Source organism: Enoplosus armatus, chromosome 15 (assembly GCF_043641665.1).
Source record: "Enoplosus armatus isolate fEnoArm2 chromosome 15, fEnoArm2.hap1, whole genome shotgun sequence".
In the NCBI taxonomy this organism is placed as follows: domain Eukaryota; kingdom Metazoa; phylum Chordata; class Actinopteri; order Centrarchiformes; family Enoplosidae; genus Enoplosus; species Enoplosus armatus.
Window position 1 is genome coordinate 10,842,629 of NC_092194.1, and position 14,426 is coordinate 10,857,054.

The window sequence follows — 14,426 nt, forward strand, 5'->3', positions numbered from 1 at the left end:
CCAAACGACACAGAGTCACACACCGCCATGGGGCGGGACAGAGCACTCTGTAGCTGAAAATGCCACTTGTGATTGGTTAAATGAGGGTCACAGTCAACAGTGATTGGTTGAACAGGAGCGCCAGTCAACAACGATTTGTTTTTTGGGGCTCACAGTAACGCCTGTGCCAAGCAGAATTACCGTTGCGGCTCTGAGTGCCCAGCTGGACTTCAGGACAGCCCGGGGAAATGTTAACAAGCTCGATCTGTGACAGACGAGGCTCTGTCGTGCCCTGAGGAGGGGACACTGCCGGCTCACTAACATTTACAAAATGATAACCGGCAATGCTTAACAATGCGGGGCAAGCGATCACACTGAGCATCAAACATGTGACGTAATATGTGGATGTCCCAGAGGGGCTTACTAGAGATATGGTTAACAAATATAAACAGCCGATGTTAAGTACTATACTTTAAACTGTTTACAGGTACAGTTTAGGTCATGAAAGGAAACATAATGACTGCAACAAAATAATGTTTGGACGTGGGTGCTAAAAACTAAATTAAATACAAAACCAGAGGAAATAAAAATTCAAAAGACCTCAACTTTATCCAGATAGTTCATCTAAAATTTTCTCAGACAGTTCCTCAGAAATACTCCACACATTGAGAAATACTACCCTATTTTCTCAGATACATTCTTAATATTTCCCTTCAATCGTGTTACATCTTCGCTGTTAAAGGGTACTGATTGAGTTGGTTCATACATGAATATCTGTCATTCCTAATGTGATTACATCATCTCAGTTCCTCAATACTGATAAGGTGACAATATATTGATTTGTCATTGATCATATCTTTAAAGATTTTACATTATTATGGGAACATGTGGTGTTTGGTATTGTCAAAAACTCAAGAAAAGAAGGCAAATCCTTTTTAATAATAAACTTGATAATGATGTTGGCAAGATTTTTCATTCATAAATGTAAATTTAGCAATAAAAATCCTTACTTAGCTTTTTTCCTGAGGGATGTTGAACAATATGTGAAACTACTTTCTAATTCAAAAAGGCTATCAAGACACTTAATATATGTGTGTTTTATAATATTTCTGTCCAATGCGATGTACCCCTGGCTTCTTTGTTACTCCTCTGTACTGATAATATATTGGGGGTGCCTCTTGCATTTCTAGCAGTTAACACATATCGCAAAGCTCTTGCACTCCAGACAGTCTCATTGTCAGATCATAAACTGACTGTGAAAGAACCGAAAAAAAACCCTGCACACTTTAATCAGGTCAAAGTATAAGGCTCTGAAGGCAGGAAATGTTGTAAATAAAGGATTGTTTTTGGTTCTTTCACTATTGCCTTCCTCAAATATTTAATCATTAGTAATGTGGATACGATATTCAGCAAGTAGAGGCATTTATTGTTCAGTACAACCAGAACAGTCAGAGCTGTAATTCAACCTTTATGACCAAGCAAAGACTCATCTAGTCACAATATTGGTTTTATATTGATATGCAGAATCAATATATCAAATGAGACTGAAGGAGTCTCAGGAGCTTGATTAGGAATTATTGTCTTAATAAAGGAGATATTTTCTTGGTAGCATATTTACAGCAAGCAGCCGTGAAGCATGTTGACCCCCATAACGGCATCACTTATTCATCACATACATCTATAGATGCCAGTTGGCCCGCAGGCTAATTGTCATGGACACATACAGTACAATATGGACGGCAACCCCCACTTCTACGCAAACCCCTCCCCCACCTCCTCTTCTCCTCCGCCTCACTCCACCTTCCTCAGCGCTCTCAGATCCGCGTCCTGCCACTAATCCTGATCCTTAAAGGGGAAACAACGCTTCCATTTGGAGGACAATACTTCATAGGATGCACAGACGGACACACAGGGGGGCACGAAATGACAGGACGAACATAAGCTTGTCCAAATTTGATGCAATTCTTTGATTTCCCAGTGTTATATAATGCTGTAGGCTTTTTCGTTGTATCCTGCGTCATTAACAGGAATATGTGCTGTTACTGATGGATTTGTCAGCTGAAATGTCTGGAGGATGACAGTAAGAAAGGGAATAACTGACAGCTAAATGGGGAGTAATGATGACAGGATGGTTTAGATGAAGAGTTGAGCAAAGTTAGTTTTCAGAAAACTAACTAGAGGCAGCTTTGAGGTCATGTTTTCTAAAAATTGACAGATTTGGACCAAAAAACATGGTGTAACATATGATTTAAGTTTCTTTTTTGTTACATTTTACAACATTATAATCTGAGTGAGCAATGACCAGTGTGAGCAGTACCTCATAAATAATGAACATACTGTGAGAGAGAGGCCGAGAGGTTTTCCCTCTGATGTACTGTACTTTACAGTAGATTACTAGAGTGCATGCAAACCTCTGATGTTATCTCCTCTGCCCTACTCGGCTCCACATCTGTATTTGAGCTTCAACAAATCACCCGCTCTAATCTGCCAGGGCCATATTATACAGAGACCCCTCTATCCTTGCATCATCTGGCTTTTGATAGTCCCACTCATTCAGCCATTCAGAGATTAGCGCTCTCTATCCCTTTCTTCCTGTCTTTCTTTTCTCACACATGCAACGAGTCAGATGGGATCCGTCCTGTGAACGACAGAGAGCAGCTGAGCAGACACACTGACAGACAGCAAGGAACTCACTCCTTCTTCCCAGGAAAAAGACTGAACCAATGAAAGATATGCTAAAGGGTAACCAATCAGGCGTCTCTGCTAACAGCTGGCTCCAGAGAAAACACAGAGGGGTGGAAAGAAGGAGACAGACGAGGGAAAGTCAGCAACTCCTAGAGGAGATTTTCCTCTTCCAGTTTTTCCTTGATTTCTCTCCAACTCAAGCCAGTTGCATTTTTCAACAGCATGTAGAGCTGGAACGATATCCAGGATGATACACAAAGAAGTGCAGTTTTTTTTTGCAGGCTACAAATGCTGTTTGAAGAACCAAACTGATTCTGCTGTCTGAAAGCTGAGGCAGGCTTTAAACAGAAACTCTAGAGAAAAGAACCATTACCGCAGCCAATCCTTTACTTTTACTCACACTACTCCAAAACCACAGAAAAACTAAAAGAGACAGAGAAAGAGGTGATGATGAGGAGTCGTGTTGCCTTACCCAAAGTCATCCAGGGAATACATGTCGCTGAAGAAGACAGTCCAGCCCTCAAGCAAAGGATGAAAGGAGGTATAAAGGGGGAGATTATGGAGGAGAGGGGGAAGTGTCAGCCTGAGAGGAGAGAGCGGTGCACATGCTGTCCGACGCTGACGCAAAACTCAACCATTCCCTTCTTCACATCTTCTGAAAAATGTTTTTTTAAAAATCCAGCAACAGAGCAGACACAAGACTGAGACACAGAAAGAGTGGGAGGGAAGGACTGAGCGAGAGAGATGAGGAGTGTTGCAACAGAGTAAGGGAATGCAAGAGAGAGAGAGAGATAGAGAGAGAGAGGATCATGTGACCAGCGCAGACCAGTCATCTCTCTCCGCTCCGAGGATTGGAGTGCCGTCTTTCAACCTCCAAGGAGTCTTTTCCACTGGATGGAAATTACATGTTAGCCTATATAGGAAACAGGAGCGCTCTTACAACCCGCCTGTCTATAGCGCATAAAATTCAGAAAAAGTAGGGTGTGTAGCTTTAAATAGATTCTATAGTAGCTGAATTTTAAAGAATGCATGTAAACTATAACCCCTAATCACCAATTAACTACGGAAAACACACAGCAACACACCAGTGCATTCGTTCAACCCGGCTTTCATAAAAGGAGACAACATTAAAGCTCAAAAATTAGGTGCGCTGCAGGAGCAGATGTAATTATTAGTTTTATATCCAGGCAACAAAGGCTTTCATTCATCTGGTGTAACATTTGTGGTTTCCTTGTGGCTTCATCAGAATTCGTCCTCAACCGGTGGTCCATCTGGCTGGAGCAAACTTAGACTATTAAGCTTCTTTGCCACAGCGAGCGGAGGTGTGGGAAACAAACAAAGAGCAATCTAGTCCACTAAAAGATTAGGAGGCTTTGTGGGTTTAGAAAATAGTAAGAAACATGCAACAGACTCCAGGCCCAAAATGGAGCCTGGAAGGTTACTGAAATACAAGATAATCTTCTTTTCCAAAAACAGGGCTTTGCATGAAATGGGCCGCAGGAATAAAAGGCTGGTAAAGCTGCAGAAGCTAATGTACGTTGTGTAAATGTGTACGAGAACATACAAAAAAAGTTTAAACTGTAGGATACTGTAGGATCAAAAGCCTGAGAGAGAGAGAAAGAAGAAGTGCCTCGCTTAGCTGTAAATGCCTTTATGTGGTGGGATCATCTGATATGGCCTGTTTGACCTCCATCAGGCCACATGATGCAGATTCTTCATCAGATCTCCAACAACATAAAGCCTGTATATGATGTATGGGATATGCTAGAAAATGACCAGATTACAGTATGAAGGGTATAACTGTATTGGCTCGTGGTGTTACAGAGCAGAAAATCAGAAAGCACTACAGGAGATAGACAAAACAGCTTCAACACTTCTTCACAAAAGACCTCTCACACTACTGAATATTGTATCATGATTTTCATATGACTGTTGGTTAATCTGTTTGTCTTTGTTGATGCAGTGTCTGTGTTTGGCATGTGTTGGTTTGACTTTCCATTAAAATATTTAAATTCTTTGTCCGATGCATGCTAACAATTGCTTCTTAGCATTAAACACAAAGCACAGCTGAGGCTGAGGGGACTGATACTGAGGGGAACGCTGACTAAATACAGACTGAGTGAACACATCTGGGCCATTGAGGGAGGCCGGCACAGACAGACCTGGCTGCCCACAGAGGAGAAGCTTCCTAACTCACTGCAACCAATATCAAAATCTTACAGACAATATTTTCTTCCTCTAGCTAAGTGCCTCATAGAGACTTCCGGTCCTACTGGGGGAGAGGGAGGACTGCTGTAGACTGTCGGTAAGATACGTAACAGCCTGCCAGGAGCTGTGCAGCTCTGTGAGGCCCCTGTCCCACATGGCTAATAATTCATGTTTATTAATTAATAATTCATCTGTTGTATGTTTATATCTTATTTATATTATACCTACCTTCCATAGCCCATGTTGTTCTCCATGCCCTTTTGTATTGTTATTGCTTATTGTTTATTTATGTTTATTATGATTGTATCATTCGTTTTAATATGCTTTGGCAATGTTGTATTGTATGCAGTCGTGCCAATAAAGCCACTTGACTTAAATTGAATTAATAATAATAATAATAATAATAATAATAATAATAATAATAATCTCATATAGGCACTAGTATCAAAAAATTGGAGAGGATCCCCTTTCCAATGCCCCAGTGTAGGTATGATTCAGTTACTTCAGAGTTTCCTGTCCCCTGCTTCTAACACTACACATCATCCCTGTCAATGAAACCCTGGAGGATGTGAGTGTTGTGGCTTCACGCGGTGACGCTGGCTCATGTGGAGCTGCTCCCTGATCAGCTCGGAGAGCAGCAGCAGCAGCAGCCTGCAGTAAGATGCACAACTCAGCGTTTTACCTTCGACTGGCTGCACTCGCTCAGTCTACCTTTCCTACGATGAGTCACCACAACAAGCGCTTCAGAAATCATCCTGCGTTAACAGTAACGGACGGACGCTTTTTGCCCTCTTCCACTGTTTCTCTCTCTCTCACGCACACACACACACACACACACACACACACACACACACACACACACACACACACACACACACACACACACACACACACACACAACAGCAGCCAGTCTGACAAGGAGAACAGAGAGGAAGCATCACATAATAAAACCACTACTGTTACCGGACTAAAAATAACTCAGCTATACTCACATATGTGTACACACACATACACACACACACTCTTATGAGCATACATGCATGTGCACTCTTACATAAACACAGCAATGGAAGCAGTGATGCTGAACAAACGATCTCATTGAATTAACTCTTCTTCTTCTTTACTCTGCAAAAAAGAAAAGCCAGGTCACCTTGTTGTTGCTTTGTGGAGATTTAAGACTTCCCTTTTGGGCTCGAGTCAAAGAACAGATCTGCCTCTGGCAAAAACAAACGCACAGGATGGGACACGAGCAGCACAGCTTTACAGAAAAAGAGGAAACGGCGTGTTCATCCAACTGGACAGGAAGATATGAATCCTACATGTTTACTGTCTGAGAGCAAAGTAATTCAGCTGCTGGCTTTGAGTTGTGTGAGGTTAAAGGAAATGGATGAATTATTTGGAGCAGGAGATGTAGTAAAGAAAAACAGTAGTACTTCACACAAGATATCCAGATGTGAGAGCACCTATAGCTCTCTCTTTTTTCACCACTTCTTCTCTCTCTGAAGGGAGTAACAGCACAACTACACACCCAGACAGTCACACTCACACATGCAGACAAACACCGGTAGCTACAGTAAAAGCAGAGAGAGTGCACTGTATCTGAGGAGAGAGCTGTCAGAGTAAATCTGAGGCCATAAAACAGAATGGGGCAGGCTGCAGCTACGGAGACACGGAGGAGTCAAACTAAAGGCAGCAGGGGGGGAAATATAAAAGGAATGTTTCATAAATAGAACAGAAAACAAGAGACTCTGCTGCTGGAGAAGATTTTGGGCCTCGGCGCAGTTCGCATACCAGCATTAGCAGGGACAGGCTCAGCATACCTTCCATAGCCTCTGATATATGATGAGGATTTTAACATGAGGCACATTTGCTATAGGCTGAGTGTGTGGATCCGTCATGGAGTAGGCTTATGTAGGTGTCTGTGTGTGTGTGTGTGTGGGGGGGGGGGGGGGGGTCTGATAACCTGCCTGGCAACCACCAGAATAAACACCCTCCTCCTCCTGTGATGATTATATGCACCCTCAGTTATCCTATTTACCCCCCCCCTGCAGCCTCTCACACTGGTCATGTTCAACGTAACCAGCGTTTTTATTCCACCAGGTGCACTGTACTGCTTTTGTGGAGAAATACATGATGCTGCCGTTTCCATGACAACATTAGCCCGGCTTAAAACCCTGCATTGAACACACTGGGCGGGTCCGGCGGTGACAATAGAGGGCTAATAGAGACGAGAACTGATATACATTAATCGCCGTGTGTATTAGGAGTGTAAAGCGAATGGTAAAGGACGGCTATATGGAGCTGAGGCCCGGTGGGTGGGCCCCTGGATGCTCATACTGCTGTCTCTACATGAGCAAAATTAGCCATAACGTGTCTAATATCCCTCACTACATTATTAGCTGTTGTATATTATGAAAAGATAAATGTGTAAATGCAGATATAGACTGGAGGCGGAGGGCTGGGTGTCGGTGCGCATCTGTCATGACGCGTCAAACAGAGCGCATGGTGCTGGCCGCCGCTTACCTCATTTTCTCGTCTTTTATTCAGCCGGAGATGATGGCACTGACGAGGCTGACGAAGGGGACCAACAGTCCGCTTGTTTTTCTCTGTATATACAGTCTGGGAGGCGTGAATGGACCAGCTCCCACCTTGTGTTACAAATTGTGTCCCGTCTGTGGAGATATTACAGGCAGACGATGAGTCGTGTTGCAGAAAACGCTAAACGAGAGCACGAGCGTTTTCTCCCATCCGCTTTGTGCTCCGTTGTCTCTGCTCTCCACGCGCGCCGCCGCCGCCTCTCCTTAAGTCCATGTTCAGCCGGGGTTCGTGCTCGGTAGAAGACGGTGAACGGTGGTCGTCAGCCGCCGCCTCCCTCATGCCATATTTTCTTCCCATTCGGAGTGTTTTGGTGAGGAGGAGAGATTTGGGGGAAAATGCTAATGCTGCGTGCGAAGGGAGAGAGGAGGGGGGGGGAGGGGGGGGGGGGGGAGCAGACCGGCTCAATGCTGCCCGCCTGCGGCCAAGACGCACACCTCTTCCCCGCCCCGAGATCACCAGCATGCCTATATAATGTTATGGTGGTCTATAAGCTTAAAAGAGAAACTTGCAGGTTGAATTTTATTTATATATTTACTGAAAGTGACCATTTGAAAAGTTAATGTAGGATTTTATGTTTTACAAGACATAAGGGCAAAAATGCAAAACTGCAGAGGAAAACGTGTGGTATTCTGCTGTAGTATCTTTAAGATGCCTACATAGTGTATTTATACTATATGGTCGTTTTTTATTGAGAAAAATATACCTTGCCAGAGTACAAAATTGCATTATATTTACATATGATATTGCTGGATCATACTAAAAATGAAATAAACACACCAAAAAAGAAAATGTCATAAAGTAGAAAATATAAGACACAGCCTCATAGGAATTTCATGTTGTATTTACTTTCAGACAAATGTTCAATGGTATTCTGTAGCCCCAAGAGTTTAGTGGTAAGACAAATCATGTTACATTCACTCTGCAGAGTGGTGACTTTATATATCACTGCTGTTAGAAGATTTCAGTGGTTTTCCTGATAAGACAACTCCAACGATCAGCCAACACAATCTCAAAACAATACCAATATGCCTCCAATCCGTGGCAGTTCTGGTCATACTCAAATCTACTGAAACCCCAATCAAAGACATCTTGTTTATTCATGCACATGTGTAATATTGACTTACTTACTGTTATGAGAAGTGAGAAGAAGAAGATGAGACGTGTGATGTACGCAGCTTGGAAGGTTGAAAGCAGACTTCGTTGGTTCATGAAAAGCTCCAGTAAGTGCTAAATGGTGATTTGCTTGTTCTATCGTGCAGGTAAATAGACCTGCTGTATGTTTATCAGGCTGAAGCAGTGCTTTATAGTAAAAAAAAAAAATACACCTCAATAAGGCTCAGTTAAATATCTCGCCAGTGACTGATGGTGCACAGCTGAAGAGCACATCAGACCTAAACAGTTACAGTGTAATGGTCTCACACGTCCCCATCCTCAACTGATCCCGGCGCAGTAAAATGCAGATAGATACAGATTTGAAAATGCTTCACATCATTGAAAACCCCCAAACACATGCTTCATTTTCATCTTCCTTGCACCTCGAGGAAAAGGAAAGATACAAACAACTCATTCCAAACCTCTGAAGTAGTTTCAAATACTGTATTATTCACGCACATTTAGCTCATAATGTGTTTCAAGCCTCTCAGTATATTTACACATCGGGGACTAAACAGGGATTTAATGAAGGGAAAAACTCAAAGGAACTGAAATTGGCAGTGAGAGGTTTGACTCATAATAAATAAATAATAGAAAAGGAGCCTTTTTTAAAGACCTGGAAGCACAAAAACGTAGAAGATAATGTGGAAAATGATTAAAATCCTCTCTTTGAATCCAGATAATGTAATTTTTCATTGCCCTTAAATAATTTCCCCAAATGATCATAGTTTCAAACGCAGGTAACATCTCATCTGACTGGACTCCTGTTCACCGACAGTATTCTCCTGTATTTAATCATCATGTCCATCACATTCAGCATTTGCCTCGACTGTGTAGGTAGTTTTTATACACAATTAGTCAACACAAATGAATCAGTCATGGCTGGACAACAGTTGTGTCTGATATTAACTGTGGTTGATGTTTTAGTGAGATGTGTTTAGGGCTCGTTCTGATATGTCAATATTAATAACAGGGAGGAGTCCTGCTTCACTAGTGCTTTCCTGAGTTGTTAAATACAAAATAAAATAAAGTTTAACAATTAGAAAATCACTACGTTCTTTCCGGACACAGTTTTTGTTGCAGTGCTCTTGGATCTTCAGCGCGACGATGTTCAGTCTGGGAACGGTTCAGAGAAAGCAAAGTCCATCATCAGTCCATCATCTGTGCACAATACAAGACCAGTGAAAACCAAAACTGTACAAACGCAGTCATAAAGTCAGAGCCTTTGGTTCTGTTCAGTATGATTTGTTTTGTCTCATGTCATTGGTGAGCAGGCTACAGTACATGAGAGAGAGAGAGATTTTTCTTTTTACATATAGTGTGAATAAAGAAAAAGGAGAAAGATTCAAGATTTTTTTTGTATTTCAAGCAACCGCACAGTACACCTCCAACAGTTCATCTCTTTTTGGGATCTGAGAGCAGATCAGAAAGGAAACCTCAGGTCACTCTTCGGTCAATTCACTTCAGTTCAGTTTTTTTTTAAGCGTCTGAGTTAATTTAAGTTTGGTTCGGTTCAGTTTAGTGCAGTTCAGTTCAGTTCAGTTTGCCTCAGCTGGGTTTCAGGCCCCAGCAGCGGTAAGAAACCCGACAGCGTCTGTTTCTCTCTGCTCGCTCAGACTATCCTCCACTGCATCACGCTCATGTCCTTCCCTCCAGTCGACACCAGGTAGCTGTCGTCATACAGGAAGGTCACATTGGTCACGTGACTGCTGTGGCCACCGTAAACATGGCTGGGAGCCTGAAAAGAAAAAGCAAATAACCAACTTTGCCTTTTACAAGAGCTTCAACAGCACTGAGATGTACATTTTGCATATCAGTACACAGCATCTTACCCTGAACTGTGAACAGGGGTATGAGAATAGATGGACCTTCCCAAAGTCGTCTCCAGTAACCAGGAGGCTCTTATCGTTGGTCCTGCAGACAGCGTTGATGTCCGTGCCGTCCGAGCCATCGGGCCACAAGCCTGAGGAGTAGAGGGCAGTGGAGACGTCTACTGAATGGTCGTTAAAACACAATCACACACCTGAAGAGGGGGAGGGGAGGAGCCCTCACTTACCAAAGACCTGGAAGCCCAGAGTGCAGGTGTAAGTGGCCCACTCAATGTCTCTGGTGGTCTCCACACTGACCACCTGCTTACACACTGATGGGATCCCTGAGGAAACACAGTTAAATTAGTATCACGGTTACTGTTACGTTAACAAAATCACCACTATGCCAATGTTTGTATACTGCATCGTGAGTCCATCACACTCATGAGTCATTCTGACAGTTTTCAACATCTGCTTCACAGCAAAAATCAGCTCTTGTCAACTTCAGTTTTGATTGGAAACTGTGTCCGCTAAGACAGCTAATGTGTTGAATTAACTGCTACTGTATACATTTACAATTAGGTAACACTTCATAATAATTAATTTATGAATGATGTCAAGATGTATAATGAAGTCCTGTTGCTCACCATTAAGAAATGATGAGTTTATGTGATTTATTATGCAGCAACATGTTTGCATCTGACCACCAGTTCAGATAAAAAACATCAAGTACAACAAGTACTGTTGTATGTAACTGGAGTCCAGAGAATTTGGTGGCATGTAAAATAATTAACTGTGAGTTAACATTCATTAATTGATGATCCATTAAAGGCCCTGAACGCCTGTTTTATCAATCAGCTTTTAACTCTCAGTGATGGGATCCTACATGAACACACAAGTTTCTGCCAAAGTTTCAACAGACATTCGTGATATTAATGCATTACTTAAGCATGTGTTGTGTACTCTTATTATAAAATGTTACAGACACTTTTGCTGACACGATACCGAGCAGGTGCTCTTCAAATGAGAAGGATAAAGGAGTCAAGTGGTGCAGAAATTTTGAGTGTCTGTCAAACTTGTTGTGACATTTTAAACATTATTTCATTGGTAACGTCGCAGAATAATAAACCCATCAAAAATAAAAAAGGCTGTGAGAGGACGACAGTGATCATACTTACAATACAGTATCTCATAGTCCCCTGAATTTGATACCAGGTACTGGGAGTCCACTGACCAGTCCAGATGGGTGATGAAGCTAGAGTGACCCTGAGATATGATACAAAGGGACCAAGTTAGATTATTTATTTTCACAGTATTCCTGGAGTAGAGGCAATGCGTTCTTTTAAACATCAGAAATTATCCCAAAAATGTGGGTTTGATTTGATACAGCAACCCTTAGTCATTATGTTTATGTAGACACGACACCGTATGACTCAGCTCGTTGTCATTTATAATTTTACAGCTTCTTTATCAACACACAGCGAGGACAGAGCGTTCAGAGTGGAGGCCCAAATATAGAGCCGAGGAGGGACCTAAATATAAAGTTGATGCGGGGAGGAACTAAAAATAAAAGGAGCAGGATGGTGGGGGTGCGGGATTATAAATACAGGTGCTCACCGAACACTTCCCCACTCGGCTGTACTTCCTCCCGTTTTCTGCCACGGCGTAGATGTAGATGTAGTTGTCGTGGGAACCGATGGCCATGAAATTGCCATCTAAATAAAATAAAAGCAGACGGGAAGATTATTGGAAGCAAAATAAAATAAAATGTAGATGTTTGCAGATGTTAATCTATAAGTAGATTGTGTTGGTTGGACGCACAGTATGTGGAGGGATATGGATTGTTAACATGAATGGATTAAGGTACAGTTAAAGTTGAAACAGTCTTTATTAACAATTCAAATAAGGCAGAAACAAATCTCCAGACACTCTTCACAGTGTCATCTGAGATTAAATGCTTTGTAAAAAGCTTTGCACAATCGTTAACATTCTTTCAAGGCAACCTGGTTTCATGTTTGGATACAGGAGAAATTTTAGTGGAATAAGTCAGTTAAGATCAAAAATATCCAGAATTCATTGATCTTTCATTTAATCATTGTTTGTAATGATGTTTCTAGAAATATTTCTTTATAAAACCTGAAATCATTTGACTTGTAGCTTTTCCTGGTGTCATCAATTTGCCTTTTTTTAAATAACCCTTAATATTTTTTTCCTTGTCATAAAAACATGCTGTGTTGTAAATGTCCAAATAACAAAAGATAAAACAGACACACTGTCAGAAGTTATCACCGTACCTGGCCCGTAGCTCATAACTGACAGCTGTTCGTTCCCATCTGTGTGCATTGTGACGAGATCCTTGGAGTCAGTGTCGAGCACCAACCACCTGCAGGATCAATGACGGACTGATCAATGACAGACTGATCAACTATCTGGTTTTTCATCAATCTAATAATAATCAAAATCTGCCCTAGAGGATTCTCTGTTTTCTTAGGATTAAATAAACACTATATGTGGCTATATTTAAGTGTTTTTTTGGTGATGCAATCCCCTACCTGCCAGTCTGGGTTCCTATGGCAACCACAGCTCCAGACGGGTGGAAGCCTGCTGATTGGGCAGCATCCTGTCAGAAACAGGAAGAAGAGTATATCTAAAGTCCCCCTCCACTCAACAATGTGTTCTGCTTGTTGTCACTTCATTCAGATGTTTGAGCTTCACTGCAGAACGATGTGTGTGCAGGGTTTGACACTAAAAGGCTGTTTTCACATTCAACAGCTTCTCTGTGCTCACCTTAAATCTCAGTTTAACAAGTGTATGTATCGTGTGACATCACAACTAGTTTGGAAACCAATCACAGTCCTGTATGCAACATAAAACTTCAGTACACAAACACTGAGAATTTACTTCAGTGAAGCAGGAGGCGTCTTGTTTCCAGTAATTCATGTTGTGAAATGAGTATTTTCATATGTCATAAAAAATGTCTGGGGGGATCTTTGATGTCACCACTCATTCAAAACTTGCATTAGTGCATTGCAGATTGTCATATGACTCTGGTTGTTTCCATGTAAATTTGTACATTTTAGTTGCTAAATGTGGAGTTCCTGCTGTTTATTAGGACATCAGAACTGATAGAATAGTGGCTGATTGATCACGTGCTGTGTGCTGTTTAATTCCCATGACTGACCCCAGGGGGCAGTGTTGACTTAGACTTACTTCCATACTCTTTGTCCAGATGAGCTGATGGGAACTCGAGTCCCACAGGCAGACCTGCCTGTCATAGCCACAGGTGAGGAACTGAGGCTTCCATGGGTGGACAGCCAGACCCCACAACTCGTCAGTGTGACCCTGGAGAGATCACAGCCTTTCAAATGTAAGCTTTACTTTGTCCAGTACTTGGACAACATCAGAGTAGTGCTGCAACAATTAATGATTAATCTATTAGTCGATGACGGAAGATTAACCTGCAATTATTTTGATAATTGATTAATTGTTTTACGCAAATATTCTCTGGTTCCAGCAACTCCAACTGAAGACTTCTCAGTGTTATTTCTTTGTTAACTGAATATTTTTGGGTTGTGAACTGTTGGTCCGACAAGACTTTTGAAAACAAGACCTTTTTCACTATTTTCTGACATTTGAGAGACCAAACAATGAACTGATTAATCGAGACTTGCAGATTCATCGATGATGAAAATAGTTGTTAGCTGCAGCCTTACACCATACTACAAATGTAGAAATAGTGTGCTAGACGGCTGCATCTACCTGTGTAATAGGCATGAATTCTCCATCCAAACTGCCTCGCAAAACAAAGTGCTTGGTGGTCCCGATGAGCACAGTCTCCCCTCTGCCCTCTGCTATAGTCCGGATGGGACCAAACAACTCGGGCACCTGTGGAGAAAATAACCATGCAAACCATCTGTTCACCTGGAATCCACACATCAACAAATATTTTACAGCATAATAAGTCTCCTTAGAGCAAATAAGACATGAGCAATCCAT

The 14,426-nt window shown here is 41.9% G+C and overlaps 1 protein-coding gene across 2 annotated transcripts in view; it reads right to left on the minus strand.

Moving 5' to 3' along the window:
* Positions 1-8,295: 8,295 nt before the first annotated feature.
* Positions 8,296-14,426, minus strand: part of eml1 (EMAP like 1) — a 38,295-nt gene continuing 32,164 nt past the window's right edge. For both annotated transcript variants that reach the window (XM_070919865.1, XM_070919864.1), the window contains 9 exons: positions 14,190-14,315; positions 13,641-13,772; positions 12,983-13,050; positions 12,725-12,813; positions 12,048-12,145; positions 11,609-11,696; positions 10,679-10,774; positions 10,455-10,585; positions 8,296-10,360 (listed from right to left, as the gene is read on the minus strand). In XM_070919865.1, the coding sequence (XP_070775966.1) occupies positions 10,235-10,360; positions 10,455-10,585; positions 10,679-10,774; positions 11,609-11,696; positions 12,048-12,145; positions 12,725-12,813; positions 12,983-13,050; positions 13,641-13,772; positions 14,190-14,315 (954 nt within the window). In that variant the 3' untranslated portion in view covers positions 8,296-10,234. The remainder of the gene's footprint in view (positions 10,361-10,454; positions 10,586-10,678; positions 10,775-11,608; positions 11,697-12,047; positions 12,146-12,724; positions 12,814-12,982; positions 13,051-13,640; positions 13,773-14,189; positions 14,316-14,426) is intronic.